This window comes from Narcine bancroftii, chromosome 4, assembly GCF_036971445.1.
Source record: "Narcine bancroftii isolate sNarBan1 chromosome 4, sNarBan1.hap1, whole genome shotgun sequence".
NCBI classification, from domain to species: Eukaryota; Metazoa; Chordata; class Chondrichthyes; order Torpediniformes; family Narcinidae; genus Narcine; species Narcine bancroftii.
Genome location: NC_091472.1, coordinates 228,626,607 through 228,645,194, shown reverse-complemented (window position 1 = coordinate 228,645,194; position 18,588 = coordinate 228,626,607). Strand labels below are relative to the sequence as shown.

At 44.9% G+C, this 18,588-nt stretch overlaps 1 protein-coding gene across 2 annotated transcripts in view; it reads left to right on the top strand.

The window, feature by feature from the left end:
* The window catches only part of LOC138761682 (natural resistance-associated macrophage protein 2-like), an 87,411-nt gene that overhangs the window by 54,243 nt on the left and 14,580 nt on the right, over positions 1 to 18,588 (top strand). For both annotated transcript variants that reach the window (XM_069934253.1, XM_069934254.1), the window contains exons 7-11: positions 666 to 733; positions 4,047 to 4,202; positions 6,343 to 6,501; positions 10,041 to 10,127; positions 15,838 to 15,957. In XM_069934253.1, the coding sequence (XP_069790354.1) occupies positions 666 to 733; positions 4,047 to 4,202; positions 6,343 to 6,501; positions 10,041 to 10,127; positions 15,838 to 15,957 (590 nt within the window). The remainder of the gene's footprint in view (positions 1 to 665; positions 734 to 4,046; positions 4,203 to 6,342; positions 6,502 to 10,040; positions 10,128 to 15,837; positions 15,958 to 18,588) is intronic.

The following is an 18,588-nucleotide window of genomic DNA, read 5'->3' as shown; positions in this document are numbered from 1 at the left end:
GATATAGATAGATATAGATAGATATAGATAGATATAGATAGAGATATAGAGATATATATAGAGAAAGAGAGAGAGAGATGTACATGATCTGTATGGGCTGTGCCACCCCATGAACCTGTAACTCCTCCCTCCTAGATATTCCCACAAAGTCTATTATGTCCCAACCCCTCCCTCTGTACCTGCCTTGGAAGTAGGCCAGCAACATGCAAGCTGCGCTGACACTTTAAGGTGATTGAAGCCCATTAATCACTATTCTGTTTGTTTCTTGTGGATGGTTGGTAGTACGGGCAACTGAGGGTTTGTGGAATGAGCTGCCAGAGGAAGTGATAGGTGTGGATACTGTTATAATATGTGAAGGTCATCAGTACAAGTACAGAAATAGGGAATGTTTAGAGGCACATGGGAGTTAGCACAGTCAATTTTGGGCCAAAACCCATTTACGGTGCTGTAAAACTCTGACTCTGTGAAGAAGAACACCTACGTTTACTCCCACACCACCCCTGTACTGTACCTTGAACTCCATGTGGGTTCAGAATGAGCCAGCCCCAATGTTTATTGTGCTGTCCATTTCCTGGTCACAGTAGAACAGAAAACATTGTGCCCGTGCAGCTGATCCATGTCGGTCGTCCTGCACACGTTGACACTGTGGTTCAATTTCTCCCCAGGTCTGAGAAAACTGGAAGCTTTGTTTGGGTTCCTGATAACAGTGATGGCTATTACTTTTGGTTATGAGGTAAGAGAAGGCAATCCCTGTCAACTGCTTCTGAGCCACCTAACTGTTCTTTCCTTCACACCAAAACTATCTATTGTACCTGACTCTTAAATGCCCCTCTTGTTCCAGCCCCTGCCACCACTCTCCAGCAATGCATTCCAGACACCCACCACTCTGTCTTTATTTAAAAAAAACAGCACAGACATTGCCCCTAGACTTTCTTCTACTCACCTTAAACAGATGCCTTCTGGTATTAGCTATTGTCGCCCCAGTAAAAAGGTACTGAATGACCACCCTATATAACTCCCTCATAATCTTGTAATCTTCTGTTAAGTCACCTCTCATCCTTCCTCTGCTCCAAAGAATTTTCTCCAAAAAGCTTTGTATGGCATATTCTCCAATCCAGACTGCATCCTGGTTAACTCCTCTGTGGTCTCCCCAAAGCATCTACATCCTTCCTGCAATGGAGCGACCAGAATTGAATGAAATACTCCAAGTGTAGCCTAAGCAGAGTTTTATAAAGCTGCAACATTACCTCAATACTGTTGAACTTAATGCCCCAACTGATGAAGACCAGAACACTTTCTTAACCAGCATGCACAGTAACCTTGAGAGATCTACAGATTTGGACCCCAAGGTCCCTCTGTTCTTCCACACTATTAATAATACTCCACCTTCAAGTTTGACCTTCCAAAGTGAAACATTTTACACTTTATTCAGATTGAACTTCATCTGCCACTTCTCTGCCTCAGTGAGTTGAACTCAATCTCCTGACTAATGATATGGACTCCTGTCCATATCCTGTTGTAACTGATGCTAATCTTCTAACTGTCCACAATACCTCCAACCTTTGTGTCATCTGCAAACTTACTGACCCATCATCCCTCTTCTTTGTCCAGGTCATTTATATAAATCACAAAGACCAGATCCCTGCGGAGCTCCACAAATGGAATACCTTCCACTGCCCTCTGCTTTCTGCAGGCAAGCCACATCTGAACATTTGAGCTGAAGTTTTACAATTTGTGCCCAAGTGGATGCCTTGTTGAATTTATTCCTTTATTTTCTGGCTCCTGTAGCTGGACCAGCAGTTCTTGCCCATCCATTATTTACCCTTGAGAAGGTGAAGAGAGCCACCTTTCTGAACTGCTGCAGTCAGTCAGTGAAGGGGTGCCCACATGTGCTGCTGGGGAGGGAAATATGGGAATTGCACTGAGTGGTGGTTGGTGTGGTGTGTGACCACCCCCCACCACTATGGGAACCTCCACATGAGAGTGTCCCCTTTGTGTTTGCTGGTGGAAAACACTAGAGGATTTGGGACAAGGAATACCTCCACCTGATCACAGCTCGGATTTGCATTTACTTTTTTGCATCTCTTTTCATCCTGAGCCTGAATGTCAGTGAATTGCACCTTTTGGATTTACCTGACATAAGGACAGTCCTTCACCAAGTTTGTTGATGTAGGATTCCACTTCCAGGAGACCATGGCACATGCATGGGTGAGAGATTGAAAACAGACCCTTGCCAATCAAAATGTCCCACTAAACTGTCCCACCTGCCCGTGTAAGGCCCATATCCCTCTAATCGCATCTGATCAATGGATCCATCCAAACATTGCAATAATTCCTGACTCAAACACCCCTCCAACAATCTATTCCATACACCCACTACCCTCTGGGTTTAAAAAAAAAAGTTACCCCTCGGTTTCCTGTTAAATCTCTTCCCCCTCACCTTAAATCAAGTCCTCTGGTAACCGATTCCTCTGCTCTAGGCAAAAGATTCTCTGCATTCGCCCGATTTATTCCTCATCCTCCTGTACTCCAAGGATTAAAACCCCAGCCTGCTCAACCTTTCCCTATAGTTCAAGTCCTGCCAACTTCCTCATCAATCTTCTCTGCATCCTCTCCAGCTTGACGACATCTTTCTTGTAGCATGGTGACCAAAACTGAATACTATGCTCCAAATGGCGCCTCACCAACACCTTATACAACTGCAACATGACTTCCCAATGACTATTCTCAATACTCTGACTGATGAAGACCAAGTCTTTTTGATCACTCTACCTTACTGTTATACTCCTTTCAAAGTACTCTGCACCTGTACTCACAGATCCTTCTACTCTGCAACACGCTTCAGATCCCTACCATTCACTATGTAGGTCCTAACCATGTTAGACCTCCCAAAATGCAACACCTCACATTTCTCTGTATTACATGGGCATGTCTGTCCATGGCCTCATGCAATGCCAAACCAAGGCCATCCGTCAATTGGAGGAGCAACATTCCATCTTTGCACTCTCCAACCAGATGGCATTAACATCGACCTCTTGTTTCTGCTAAGCCACTCCCCATTCTCCCTCTCTTCCCCATCCCACTGTCTCCTTTCCTCCAGTTCTCCACTCCCTTCCCTCTCCATTCTGAGCCATCCCCCCTCCACCTGTTTGCTGGTGTGCCCGCCCTCCCTCATCCTCCTGCCTGTGGGCCTGTGCTTCTCCCCTGCCCCACCATTTTATTCTGGCGCCGGCCTACATTTTGCTCATGCCTTGATGAGGACTGAAACATTGGTGATGTATCTTTATCTCTGCTATATAAAGTACCTGCTGAGTTTCTCCAGCATTGTGTTTTAACTTCTCTATTCCTCTGCCCAACTGATCTAGATTCTGCTGCAAACTTTGTTATTGTAGATAATGAAGACAGTGGCCAGACACTTTTCTGCCCTCTGTAAACTTGCTAATCATGCCATGTACATTTTCATCTGAATAATTGATAAAGATGACAAACAGCAATAGGGCCAGCACCGAACCCTGTGACACCATTAGTCATAGGCTTCTGGTCCACAAAACAACCTTCCCCCATCATGCTCTGCTTTCTTCCATGAAGCTAATTTCCTTTCCATTCTGCTATCTCATCTTGGATCGCATGCGATCTAACCTTCCGGAGAAACCTATGGTGCAGACCTTATAGAATGCCTTGCTGAAGTGTCTACACCTCTGCCCTCACCAACTTTCTTGGTCACATCTTCAAAAGCTCAATGAAATTTGTGAGACATGATACCCCACTTTCAAATCCGGGCTGATCAGCCCTTGACCATTTATATCTTTTCCATCGGATGATCTGCCCAAAATGTTGCCTGCCTTTTGCTTCCTGTGGATGCAGCACTTTCTCCAGCACTTTTGTGCCCTGCACCTGACCGATGTTTGCTTTCTGCAATGTGGAGGAGACCAAATGGCGAACACTGAAGGCAATGCACGAGACCTTTTGCTCAGGCTTTGGGGGGAGGGGTGTGGTGGCATTCCTCATCTTACTGACGGTGACCCCTCTGTGTTCTTTGCCCATAGTACGTGATGGTCCAGCCGGATCAGCGGAAGCTGCTGAAGGGGATGTTTGTGCCCAGCTGCCATGGCTGTGGCACCCAACAGCTGCAACAGGCAGTGGGCATCATCGGAGCGGTGATCATGCCCCACAACATCTACCTGTACTCGGCCCTGGTCAGGGTGGGTGGTCGCCTGGCTATGGTTCGCCACGATACACATAACTATTGGCCAGTTTGTCTGACTTTGTGGCTTGGAAAGATGTCAGAACCTTTGATCAAGGCATTCAGTAAAATTGGGAGAAGGGAAATCTGGCTCAACAAATCTATTAGAATTAATTGAAGAGAAAACAGTAAGGACAGAGTCAATGGATGTTGTTTACTTGGAATTTCAGAAGGCCTTTGACGAGCTGCTGCACATGAGGCTTCTAAGCAAGATAAGAGCCATGGTATTAAAAGACAGATTGGCTGATTGGCAGGAGACAGAGAGGAATAAGAGACCTTTTCTAATTGGCTGCCAATGACCAATAGTGTTCCATGGGGCTCTGTGCTGGGACAACATCTTTTCATGTTGTATGTCAATAATTTGGATGATGGAATTTACAACTTTGTGGCCAGGTTTGTGGATAATACAAAGATAGAAAGTGCAGGTAGTGTTGAGGAAGCTCTGAGACTGCAGAAGGACTGCAGGTTTGGAGATGGGGCATAGAAATGGCAGATGGAATATAGAGCAGAGAAGTGCACTTTGGTGAAAGGAATAAAGGTGTCGACAATTTTCTAACTGGACAAAGAGTTCAGAAACCAGAGGTGCAAGTGGTCTTGGTAGTCCTCACGCAAGATTCCCCAGAGGTTAACTTGCAGGTAGAGTTGGCGATAAGGAAGGCACATACAATGTTAGCATTCATTTCAAAAGGGATAGAATATAAAACCAGAGGTGTAATGTTGAGGTTTTACAAGGCATTGGTCTGACTGCACATTAAGTATATGAGCCGTTTGGGGTATGTATCTAAGGAAGGCTGTGTTGGCATAGAGAAAGTCCAGGGGAGGTTCACAAGAATGATCCCTGGAATGAAAGGGTTATGACATGAGGAACGATTAACTCGCTGGAATTTAAAAGAAGGGGGGGGGGGGCAATCTCCTTTAAACCTACTGAATACTGAAAGGATTGGATTGAGTGGATGTGAAGAGATTGTTTTCTGTCGTGGGGAGTTTGGATCAAGCGAGCACTGCCTCAGAATACAAAAACATTCCTTTAGTCTACAGATGAGAGGTAATTCGAAGGTGGGGATCTGGAATTCATTGCTGAAGATGGCTGTGGAGACATCAATCTGCAGCAGTAGATAAGTCTTTGATGAGGAGGGGGAGAAGGATGGGGTTGGAATATTAAATCAGCCATGATAAAATGGTAGGGCAGATTCAATGGGCCAAATGGCCTAATTCTACTTCTATGTCTCATGGTGTTAATATGGAGCAGTGTCCCCTGATGGGTTTGATCATAACATAGGCAGAAAATCTGTCACCAACAATGATCCAACAGTGTTTAGAATATCAATGGAGTACCTTTTCTGTCACTCATTCCCTTTTTTTAAAACAACATCATCTTGGATTGGTTTTAAACCAGCAATGGCAAGGTGATTGACTTTTGATAGTCTAACTATCAGACTCTGGGTTGGGGTTTGCAACTTCTGGTTCTTGTTTTAAAATGCCAGCTGGGAACTGGGAAGCAAGCAGCTGGCAGAGGAAGCTTCAGTAACCCCTTCACCTGCCAGTGGAGAGTGTGCTCGGGGAAGGGAGGGCATGGACCTATGAAGGTGTCCAGGGAAGGAGCTTTGGCCTTTCTTGAGGACCTTGCTTCAAACTGAGTCCTGAATGAATGGGGATGGTGGGGATCTGGGGAGTATAGGAGAGCAGAGGGATCTCGTGGTAAGGGTACAAGGAATCTTCAGAGGCTATTATCTGTAAATCTGTGTTTCACCCCCTTCTCGTTTCTCCCTCCTTCCCTCCCCCTACCTTTTTACTCCTTTTCAAATTTTTTTCCTGATTCCTGACAAAAGGCCCAGGATCAAAATGCTGGTTAACATTTGCTTGTTGTGGATACTGCATGACCTGCTGTTTGTTCATTGCACTCGACCCCAGCATCTGCATATTTTTTGTTTCACTCCAGAGCCAATCTCCCATTAGCTATACATGGGATCCTGCTGTGCTCTCAGTGTGCTCTGCCCAAACTTGGTGCTTCTGATTGGTGAGACGGGTGGAAGTGAGCATAGGTCACCCCATGAGATGGTGGTACTATCTGATGTTCTCTCTCTCTTTTTCTCTCTCAGTCCAGGGATGTGAATCGAAACAATAAGAAGGAGGTGGAGGAAGCAAATCGTTACTTCTTCATCGAAGCCTGCCTGGCTTTGTTTGTGTCTTTCCTCATTAATGTTTTCGTGGTCTCAGTATTTGCAGAAGCCTTTTATAATAAGACCAACGCACAGGTGGTAAGTGTGGGAGAGTCAACTCCCATCAGCAACACTTGGTTTTATCAGCTGTCCATCTTTGCAAACCTGCAGGACTGTGTGAACAGACTGGATGGTTTGACCTCAGGTTACAACAAGACACAGACAGAATGTAGAGTTGGGCAGAGAAGTGGCAGATGGAGTTCAACCTGGTTGTGTGAAGTGATGCACTTTGGAACGTCGAACTTGAAGCTGGAGTATGTCCTGGGACAAAAAGGTGCTGCCTGTCCACACTATCGATGCCCCTCTATTAAGTCACCTTTTGCCCTTCACTCCAAAGTGAGAAGGTCTGCTAACCTTGCTCCATAAGATTTGTTCTCTACTCCAGGCAACATGCTGGTAAATCTTTGCTGCACCCTCCCATCTAGATCTTTCCTGTAATGGGAACATTTAAAAAGACTTTTAAATAGGGGCATGGATGTCTAAACAATAGAGGTTTATCAGATTATTGTGGAATGGGTATAAAAGAAAAGACTCCTTGATAACCACATGAATGCAAGAAAAATAGATGGTTATAGAAGGAAGGGTTTAATTGATGGTAGAAGATGGTGTGAGCTGACAGAATAGTTTACCTGAGGCTACAACAGGATATAGACAGGATGCAGAGTGGGGTGGAGAAGTGAAAGATGGAGTACAATCCAGTCAAGTGTGAGGTAATAAAATTTGGCAGGTTGAATTTGAAGGTGCAGTTCGTGGTTAATGGCAGGAATCTAAACATTGTGGAAAGATAGAGAGACCTTGGGTCCAGGTCCAACCATCCCTCGAGGATGTCACACAAGTTGATATGGTGATTAAGAAAATGTATGGCAGGTTGGCCTTCATTAGTCGGGGGATTGAGTTAAAGAGCCGTGACGTAATGTTGCAGATCTATAAAACTCTGGTTAGACCACACTTGGAGCATGATATTCAGTTATGCCCATTTCATTACATGAAGGAGGTAGATACTTTGATGAGGAGATTGGCCAGGTTGTTGCCTGGATAGAGAACACATCCTACGAAGCAAGTAAGTCATATGAGCATAAGTAGTCCATTTGACCCATTGAGCCTGCTCCATCATTGCATCATGAGCTGATCCATTCTCCCATTCAACTCCACTCCTCTGCCTCTCTCCATAACCTTTGACACCCTGAAGATTCCAATCCCTATCAACCTCTGCCTTAAGTAAACACAATGATTTGGCCTCCACAGCCACCTGTGGCAGCAAATTCCAGAGATTTACACTCTCTGGCTAAAGAAATTCCTCTGCATATTTCTGTTAAATGGGCGCCCTTTAATCCTGAAGCTGTGCCCTCTTATCCCCGAGTCCCCTGCCATGTGAAAAAACCTTGCCACATCTACTCTGTCCAGGCCTTTCAACATCTGAAATGCTCTTTTGAGATCCCCCCCCCCTTCATTCTTCTAAACTCCAAGGAGTACAGTCCAAGAGCCATCAAACATTACTCATATAATAATCCCTTAATTCCTTGATCATCAGAAAATAAAGAGTGGAAATAAAAGGATCCTGTTCTGGTTGGCTACCAGTAGTGTTCCACAGGGCTGATTGTTGGGGCCACTCCTTTTTATGTTGTATGTTAATGATTTGGATTGCAGAATAAATGGCTTTGTGGTTAAGTTTGCAGATTATACTAAGACAAGTGGAGGGGTAGGTAGTGAGGAGGAAGCAAAGAGGCTGCAGAAAGACCTAGCTGAGGAGAATAGGCAGAGAAGTAGCAAAGAAAATACAATGTTGGAAAGTGTATGGTCATGCACTTTGATAGTAGGAAGGGCAGACTTTTATTTGGAAGGGGAGAAAGTTCAAAATGCAAAGGTGCAAAGGATATCCTAAAGATTAACCTCCAGGTTGAGTCGATGGTGAAGAAGGCTAATGCTTTATAAGGCACTGGTGGGGTCTCATTTGGAGTAAAGGAGTTTTGAGCTCCTAGTTTAAGAAAGGATATGTGGGGATAGGAGAGGGTTCAGATAAGGTTTACAAGAATGATTCCTGCAATTAAGGGATTATCATATGAGCAAAGTTTGATGGTTCTTGGACTGTACTCCTTGGAGTTTAGAAGAATGAGGGGGATCTCAAAGAAGCATTTGGAATGTTGAAAGGCCTGGACAGAGTAAATGTGGCAAAGTAGTTTTGCATGGCAGGGGATCATGTAAGTATCTTTCCCATAATTCCCATGGCTCTCATTTTGCGATAGAGCTAAGGGTTTTCCCTTTGGAATGATGAAGGATAAGGGATGACTTAATGAGGTGAGTGTTTTTTTAAATTTCGAGATACAGCATGGTAACAAGCCCTTTTGGACCATGAGCCCATGCCATCCAAATACGCCAATAAACCTAGAGATCCCCGTATGATTTTGGACAAATGTGAGGAAACCAGAGCACTGGAAGAAATCTATATAGAAACGGGGAGAGCATACAAACTCCTTACAGACTGCAAAAGATTGGAACCCAAGATGCTGATGCTGTAATAGTGTATGCTAGCATGCCACCCTCTATGCTAACTGTATCTGAGGGGCATAGTTAGGGTGGACAGCCAGTACAAGGTACTCTTTACCTGGGGCACAAATACAAGAGGACATCTACTTCAGGTGACTGGAGGAATGTTTATGGGAGACCTGAGAGGTATGGTTTTTTTTAGCTTGGAGAATGGTGGGTGCCTGGAATACATTGCTGGGAATGGTGGTGGAGGCTGGCACAATAAGATAATTTAAAAGAAGCGTAGGCACATGCATGAAAGAAAGAGCACAGTGTAATGGATGTGAGGAAGGGAAGGATTAGTTTGTTATCGAGTAAATTTATAGAGTTCGGCACAACATCATGGGCAGTAGGACTTGTTCATGGAACATAAACCCCAGAACATTATTGCACAATGGCCTAAGAATCTTTTAAATATGAACCTACTCCATGTCAATCGAATCCTTAATCCCTCACCCCAATAACCTTCTATTTTTCTTACATTCATGTCCAATCTAAAACTCTTTTGAATGCCCTGTTGTACCAGCCTCCACAACCACGTTCCAGTTCATTATTATCAAAGAATTGTGTAAGTACAACTGGATGATTTGGTATTGTTTGGTTCTCGATGAAAAATTGTGCAAATGCATACTGTATATAGACATAGCACACAAGGGACTTCATATGTGTACAAATAAATATTAAATTGTCTCGGAAGCTGTTTTGGCTCTGACAACTCTCTCTCCTTCCTGATGGGCATAGCTGGAAGATGTTATGTGCAGTGGTAGGGGTCCTTTTGTGAGCCCTCTTCTGACAATGATCCCAGTAGATTATGTTGATGGGAGCAGGGAGACCCCAGTGATCTTCTCTGCTGCTCTTATGGTCCTGTGGATTGACCTCCAATCCAATTACCACACAGTACCTGCATTCCAGGCATCTCTCTCTCTCTCTCTCTCTCTCTCTCTTGTGTGGAGATGCAGGGTGTCATCAACAGCCTCATCAGAATGGTGACCTGTTATTAAAGGTAAATTACAGTCTAGAAATATTGCCAATGCTCTCCCTGCTCTCTCTTGCAGCACGAGGTATGTGCAAACAGCAGTAGTCCTCATTCGGATCTCTTCCCAGCAAACAACCAGACTCTTGAGGTTGACATTTACAAGGGGGTAAGTGTACCAGAGCAGCGGGAACTCTGCTGGAGAATCATTCTTCAGGGGCTTCACTTTGGTCAGTGCATTTTCTTTTTTTTTTATTCATTTAATTTATTTCAGAGTCAAAGAGTTAACACAATGTGGAAACAGGCCCTTCTGAACAAAATCTCCCACCCACACTGGTCCCACCTGCCTGCATTTGGCCCATATCCCTTGAAACCCATCCTATCCATGGATCTGTCCAAACATTGCAACAGTACCAGTCTCAACCATCTCCTTTAACAGCCCATTCCATACACCCATCATCTTCTGTGTAAAACAAAATACTCCTCAGGTTCCTATTAAACCTCTTCATCCTCACCATAAGTCACTGACTTGTATAAAGAGCAAAAGAGACCTAGAACCCCTAGAAAATGATGCTGGAGAAATAATAATGGGAGACAAGGAAATGACAGAGCAAGCAAATGAGTATTTTTCATCAGTCTTCCACACATTAACAGTGTCAAAGGGTATCAGGGAAGGGAAGTGAGCGTAGTTACGTTTTTGAGGGAGAAGGTGCTCAGAAAGCTGAATGGTCTAAGGGTAGATGGGTCTCCTGGATCAGATGGATTGCCCCTTTGGGTTCTGAAAGAAGCAGCTGAAGAGATTGTGGTGGGATTGGTAATGATCTTTCTGGCATTTTCCTGGACAACTGGAAAATCGTAAATGTCATCCCACTATTCGAGAAGTGAATGAGGTAGCAGAAAGGAAAGAATTGACTGGTTAGCCTGACATCAGTAGTTGGGAAGATGTTGGAATCAATTGTCAAGGATGAGGTTTATGGAGGCATATCACAAGATGGGCCAAAGCCAGTATGGTTTCCTTGAGAGGAAATATTGCTTGACAAACCTGTGAAATTATTTGAAGAAATTACTAGAAGGATGGATAAGGGAGATGCAGTGGGCGTTGTGTATTTGGATTTTCAGAAGGCCTTCGACAAGATGCCAACATGACACTACATAACAAGATTAGAGCCCATGTTATTAACAGGAAACACATCAGCATGAGTAGAGCATTGGCTAATTGGGAGGAAGCAGAGAGTCAGTCAGATTATAAGGATCATATTCTTGTTGGCTGCCAGTTGCTAGTGATGTACCACAGGGGTCCAGGTTGGAGTCGCTTCTTATTTGAATGCCAAAGATTTAGATTGGGGAATAAATGACTGTGGCTGAGTTTGCAGATGATACAAAGGTAGGTGGAAGAGCAGGTGAACTGAGAAAGCAGGAAGGCTTCAAAAGGACTTGAGCAAATTAGGAGAATGGCCAAGAAGTGGCACATAAAATGTAATGACAGAAAGTAAGCAGTTATACACTTAGATAAAATAATAAATGGGCAGACTCTTTTCTAAATGAAAATTCCCAGATGTGGGAGTCCTCAGGTGGGATACCCTGAAAGTAAGCTTGAAAGGTTGAGTCAATGGTGAAGAAGGCAGATGTTGGCATTCATTTCTAGAGGAATAGAAGACAAGAGCAGGGATGTGATGTTGAGGTTTTGTAAGGCATTGGTGAGATCTTCTTGGAGTATTGTGAGCAGTTTTGGGCTCCTCATTTCAGAAAGGATGTGCTAACATTAGAGAGTGCAGGAGATTCACAAGGATGATTCTAAGGCGGAGTGGGAGAATGGATCAGCCCATGATTGATCATGGCAGGGCAGGCTCAATGAGCTGAATACCCTATTTCTGCTCCTATGTCTTAAGGTTTGTCTTATTCTTCTGCTCTGGGGCAAAGCCCCTCTTGCATTCACCTGACTACGTAGTCTTGCGCACCTCCATGAGATCACCGAGCCTGCTCGACCTCTCCCTATAACTCGGGCCCCAAGTCCTGGCAACCTCTTTGTAACTAATCTCTGCACTCTCTCCAGATAGACAACATCTTTCTAATTGCACAGTGACTAAAACTGAACACAATATTCAAAATGAGGCCTCACCAATGGCTGACACAACTCCAACATGACCACCTAACTTCTAGACTTAATGCTTTGACTGATGAAGACCAATGTGCAGAGAGCCTTTTTGACCACCCTTTCTACTTTCAAGATACAATGTACCTGTACTCTCAGTCCCTCTGCTCCACAGCACTCCTCTGATCCCCACCATTCAATGAATAGGTCCTACCCACATTTGATATCCTAGAATGTAGCATTTCACATGTCTCTGTATTAAATTCCATTGACTATTCCTCTCCCCAACCGATCAAGATCCTGCTGCAATTTTTAGCAAACATTTTCACCATCTATCTACTTTCAAGATACACTTCCATGTCAACTGCAAACTTGCTAAGCATGCCATGTACATTTTTTTCTAAATCATGGATGTAGATAACAAACAGCAGAAGTCCCAGCACTGAACCATGAGGCACGCCATTCAGGGAGTCTTTAGATTGCAGAGAGAGCCATGGATGATGGAGTGGTAGGTCAGTGGTGGGGCATATTGAAGGGATATGAATGTCACTCACACAGATGTTGACCTTGGTGGCAGAGAGTTTAGCTCATTGCCTGTTGACATTCTAAGGCTGTAGAGTTTGGAACTGCCTTGAGTTCCCACCTTTTAGTGCAGTATGTAGTGCCACTGTCTCAATGTGCCAGAAACCTTAGGGTTCAATCCTGACCTCCGGCGCTGACTGTGTAGGTGTTTGCATATTCCTCACCAACCCACTGAGTACTCCCATTTCATCCCATGTCCCAAAGTCTGTGGGTTAATTGGCTGCTGTTGACCACCCCCCCCACCCCACCCCACCCCACCACCGCCTTACGAGGGGTAGAATCTGGGGGAGTGTTGATCATGTAAATGGCTGCTTGATAATCAGTGCAGATGTGACTGAACAAACTGTATGTATGCATGATTCCATCTCCGTCAAGCTCCTTCATTAGTTCCCCACCTGTTTGCACCTGCCCACCATTACTGGTTGATGGTGTGGGGGTGAGGTTCACAATCCCATCATGGACAGGGCTCAGCACTGGAGTGAGGATTTGTGTCAAGTGCAGGTGGAAAAACTCAGCACGTCATGCAGCATTCACAGGAATTAAAAGGCAATGTTTTGGGCCTTGGCCATCCATTGGGGTGCTGAATAATCAGTCAGAGACGTGAGCAAAAAGATGGGGTGGGAGGGGAGAAGCACCAGGTGAGGTAATTGGTGGATACAGGAGGATGAGAAAGAAGCTAAGAGGTGATGGGGAAGAGGGGAGAGGGCTAGGAAAGGTAGGGGATAGGGAGCTGGAGGAGAGGGGGAGGGAAAGAGAGAGACTCTGGGGAGGGAGTTTATGGTTGGAGACTGCCGAGATGGAATGTAAAGTGTTGTTCCTCCAATTGTGGTGGCCTCAGTTTGGCAGTGCATGAGGCCATGGATAGATATGTTAGTGGGACAATGGGATGTGGAATTGAAATGGTTGGCCACTGGAAGGTCCTTGCTGTTGCAGCAGGCAGAGGAAAACTGCTCATCGAATCAATCTTCCAGCCTCCCTAATGTAGAGGAGGATTGGATATAGTCAGTGGCTCGTGAGGAATTGCAGGTGAAATGTTGCTTCACTTCAAGGATCTTTTCATGTATTTCAAAATGAATGGATATAGACAGATAACACAGCTGGAAATTGAAGTTGATGTAACTGCATCAGTTTTTATTTGCATTTACAGGTCTTTCTGTTTTTTGGAGCTTTTACCGATTCCAACAGGCCTTTGCAATAATGTTTGGCTTTTCATTCTATCTTTAAATTTACACGATTACATTTTCAATTTATCCACAATGTGGTAAAAGCCAATCCTGTTAATTAAACCCATGGCGCCCAATGACACCTGATTAGCCTACAAACCACTGAACATTTTTGGAGGGTCGGAGGAATCCGGAACACTCAGAGAAATCCCACACAAGTCACAGGGGAAACATACACACTCCTTTCAGACAGAAGTGGATTTGAACTGTCACAGAGATTTAACCATCTCAACAAATGATTGCAAGTCTTCCTCATTTTTCTCTCACAGGTCTTTTTGATTCTTAACCCATATTGACAGGCATTTCTAAATTTGGCAGGTTTTTCTGCACCATTATGGGAATATTTTCCTCATCCTAATTCTCTTCAAGACTTCACTGTTTTGTTATTTTACTTCCCTTCACACATCTTTGTGAGGTAACACCATGACAAGTTCTTTCATGAGCCCTCATTGGCCCACACGAATCTTTGAAGAGGGTGTATGTCCATTCATGGATCCTGATTGCTGACATAAGTCTTTGAAGGGAGGGGGTGTAAAAGACCACTTATGTGTCCTCTTTGGATTTCTCAAGACATGGAGGTGTGCCTCTTTTTTTCTTTAGGAGTCTTTACAGATCTTTACAAGTTTGAATAATATTTTACGAGGCTTCTGAAGAATTTCCCCAGAGATTATATGGGTGGCACAGTTAGTGTAGTGCTAGCGCAACGCTATTATAGTGACAGCAACCTGTGCGTTGTCTGTAGGGAGTTTTTATGTTTTCCCCATGTCTGCGTGGGCTTCCTCCCATTCTCCAAAATGTACAAGGGTTATTGTCTCATTGGGGTATTTGGGCGGCACAGGCTTGTGGGCCGAAGGACCTGAAGTGTGCTGTATGTCTAAAATTTTAAAGACTTTCAAGGCTTCAGAACAGAACATTACAGCACAGTGCAGGCCCTTCACCCCACAATGCTGTGATCAATCTACCCCACATCAACCTAACATTTCCCTCCCTCTCTCCCATTACTTTCCATTGTTCTTTCATCCATATACCTAACCAAGTGTTCCTTTTGTACCAGCCTCCACTACACCTGGCACCCACCACACTCTAAAATAAAACACCCTAAACTTTCTCCCAATCATCTTAAACAGATGTCCTCTGGTATTGGCCACTACCACACTGGGGGAAAAGGTGCTGGCTATGCAAACTATCCATGCTCCTCATGACTTTGTACACCTCTAAGTTGCTTCTCAACCTCCGTCACTCCAAAATAAAAAGTCTTCACTCACTCACTCAACCTTCCTTCATGCTTTTCTTTTCATGCCTTTCAGGTCCTCGATGATACTTTGAATCTGTGCATATCTTCCTGGGTCTTTACAAGTCTTTCTGGTTCTCCAAGATAATGCAGGGAGACGCATGACAGTCAAGGGTGCGGGGAATCCAGTGGAACTCCAGTATCACTGTTGCTTCTGATGGATATTAATTTCTTCAACGAGGGTGTCTGTGTGAGACACCAAACTAAAAGGTTCAACAATGGTGAGAAGGGATGAACAAACCTTCCTGAGGATAGGTGTGGTCATTGCAGATAGATTGTAGAGGATGTTGAATGGATCGGCCTGCCAGCTATATGGGGAGTATGTGACAGCACCAAGTGTGAATGGGTTAATCAATGTTTCTTCTTGGATTAGGTCATTTGCCCATGGAAGTATAAAATATAGAAAGATGGTGAACAGATTCTCTCGAATTAGGGATCATAGTTACAAGGGAAGAGAAGAGGATATTTTTAGACATACAACATGGTAACAGGCCATTTCAGCTTACAAGTCCATGCTGCCCAATTTACACCCAATTAACCTACACTCCTGGTACAGTGGCAGGGAGGCATTGGTGATCTGAGAGATGTGCCGGCAAACAGAGCAATGCCTCTAAACTCCAAAAAGGTAAGGTGAAAGACAGAGATTTTGGCTGTGCTAATGTCAGACCATTGTCCTTTTCTTCTGTCTTAGGGTGTGGTGTTGGGCTGCTACTTCGGAGCTGCAGCTCTCTACATCTGGGCCATTGGCATCTTAGCTGCAGGTCAGAGTTCGACCATGTCAGGAACCTATACTGGACAGTTTGTCATGGAGGTAAGTTTGGACCTGAAATGCAATAAGAGAACACTGAGGTACCTTGTTTCATCTTTACAGGGCTCAACAGTGAGCACTGGATCCAGTTCTGGTCCTTCCTACTGAGAGGACTGGATCCAGTTCTGGTCCTTCCTTCTGAGAGCACTGGATCCAGTTCTGGTGAGAGTAATAGAATGGTAAGATTTAGGTGATGGAGGCATCAGCGAGAGGAGCCATGGGACTGGTTTCTAATGTCAAGGATCCAAAGCTCTGGTGAAAACACTGCAGATGCTGGAAACCCAAAACAAAAACAGAAAATGGCAGAAACACTGAACAGACCAGGCAGCTCCACGGAGAATGAAACAGTGCCTCCATCTGGGGGTCAGAGAGACCTCATCGGAATAGAGGAAGAGTGACCTGCTTTTCAAGTAAAAGCTGCCTTCCCTTTCTGACTCTGTCACAATTCTGACCTGAACCATTGCCTCGGCTTTTCTCTCCACAACTGCTGCCTGAACAGTTTCCAGATGTTCTGATTTATTTTGAGTGCAGGGCAATCTAATCTATTTGAGAAGGAATGGAAATAACTGAGCATGTACATTCTGAGTATTAAACAAGGTGGATGGCATTCATTTGGAGAAATGCCTCAACATAAAATTAAAATGGATTTGACACAAATTTTGTGTTGGTGAGGAAGTAAAATCATAAAACATTCCCCCACAGTGGAGGCCCCCAGTATGTTGTGCTGACCTATGTAATTTTTCCCCTACCTCACACCCATAATCCTCTATTTTTCTTGCATCCACGAGCCTATCTTTTTTAATGATCCCTATTATACAGACCTCCATCACCACCTCCAGCAATGCATTTCAGGCACCCATCACTGTTTTTATTTTAAAAAAAACAAAAAAACACACCTCTGAAATCTCCCCAAACTTTCCTCTCCTCACCTTAAATCAGGGATCGGCAAACTTTTTAAACCATCAGCCTCTTCGTGGAATCCTTGATCTCTCATTGACCCCCAAGCATGTTAGATAAATAAATAAATACTATCAATGATAAATTTCTCTATCACCTAGACATTTATCGACCCCTTGGATAGTCCCATCAATCCTCAGGGGTCAATATAGACCACTTTGCTGATCCCTGCCTAAAATGGATATCCTTTGGTATTTGCTTCTGTCACCTTGGGGGGGGGGGGGGGAATGGGAAGAAGGGAGGAGGGAAGGAAGGGGGAGAGGGAAGGAAGGGGGAGAGGGAAGGAAGGGGGGAGGGAAAGAAGGGGGGAGGGAAGGAAGGGGGAAGGGAAGGAAGGGGGGAGGGAAGGAAGGGGGGAGGGAAGGAAGGGGGGAGGGAAGGAAGGGGGGAGGGAAGGAAGGGGGAGGGAAGGAAGGGGGGAGGGAAGGAAGGGGGGAGGGAAGGAAGGGGGGAGGGAAGGAAGGGGGGAGGGAAGGAAGGGGGGAGGGAAGGAAGGGGGGAGGGAAGGAAGGGGGGAGGGAAGGAAGGGGGGAGGGAAGGAAGGGGGAGGGAAGGAGGGAAGGGAGGGAGATGGAGGAGGGAAGGGAGGGGGTGGGGGAAAGGAGGAGAGGGTGGGAGGAGCCCTGTTGTCACCTCTCATCCATCATTACCTGAAAGAGAAAGCCTTGGCTCTGAAAAGCTTGCTTCAGAAAACATTCTCCAGTCCAGGCAACATCATGATTATCCTCTCGAAAGCATCTACTTCCTTCCTGTAATGGGGCAACCAGAACTGAATGCAAGTTTCATGGATCTGCAACATTAGCTCAGGCTCTTGAACTCAATCCTCTGACTAATGAAGGCCAGCACACCAAATCAACCAGCATGTGACAAACTTGAGCAGTCTGTGAACCTGAAATAGGATTGGGTGGAAAGACCAAACGTCAAACGGTTTGTCATTCAGATTGGATCTTGTGGAGGATTGGTGCACTGCAACCTTTGGTTTCTTGGGGAAGTAACCCCAATGGGACAATCTGAGATACCTCAGCATATTCATTCCATGCTCATTCATGTTACAGTTGTACAAGATGTTGGTGAGACCCCATTTGGAGTATCGTGTTCCATTTTGGTCACTGTGCTACTGGAAAGCTGGAGAGGATGTTGCCACTATTCAGGGAACTGAGCTATCAGGAGAGGTTGAGCAGGCTGTGGCCTTATTCCTTGAAGTGCAGGAGGAGGAGGGGTGGACTCATAGAGGTGTACAAAATCATGAGAGCTACAGATAGGGTGAACACACAGAATCATTTGCCCAGAGTAGAGGAATCAGTAACCAGAGGACATGGGTTTAAGGTGAGGCAAATTTAGACATACAGCACTGAGACAAGCCCTTCCGGCCCTTGAGCCCGTGCCTCCCAAATACTCCAATATCCTGTATGCTTTTGAAAGGTGGTGGAAGCCAGACCACTCGGAGGAAACCGATGGAGACACAGGAAGAACGTACATATTCCTTACAGACACCGCCAGATTTGAACCCAGATTGCTGATGCTCCAATAGTGTCACACTAATCTCTATGCTAACTGTGCCACCCCAGCCACTTGCTTAACTCACAGAATTCCTGGAGCTCCTCAAAACTAAAGGCACATCACATCTGAGTTGCTCACCCTGTGTCAGAACAAGGAGGCACATCCACTAGATCAATT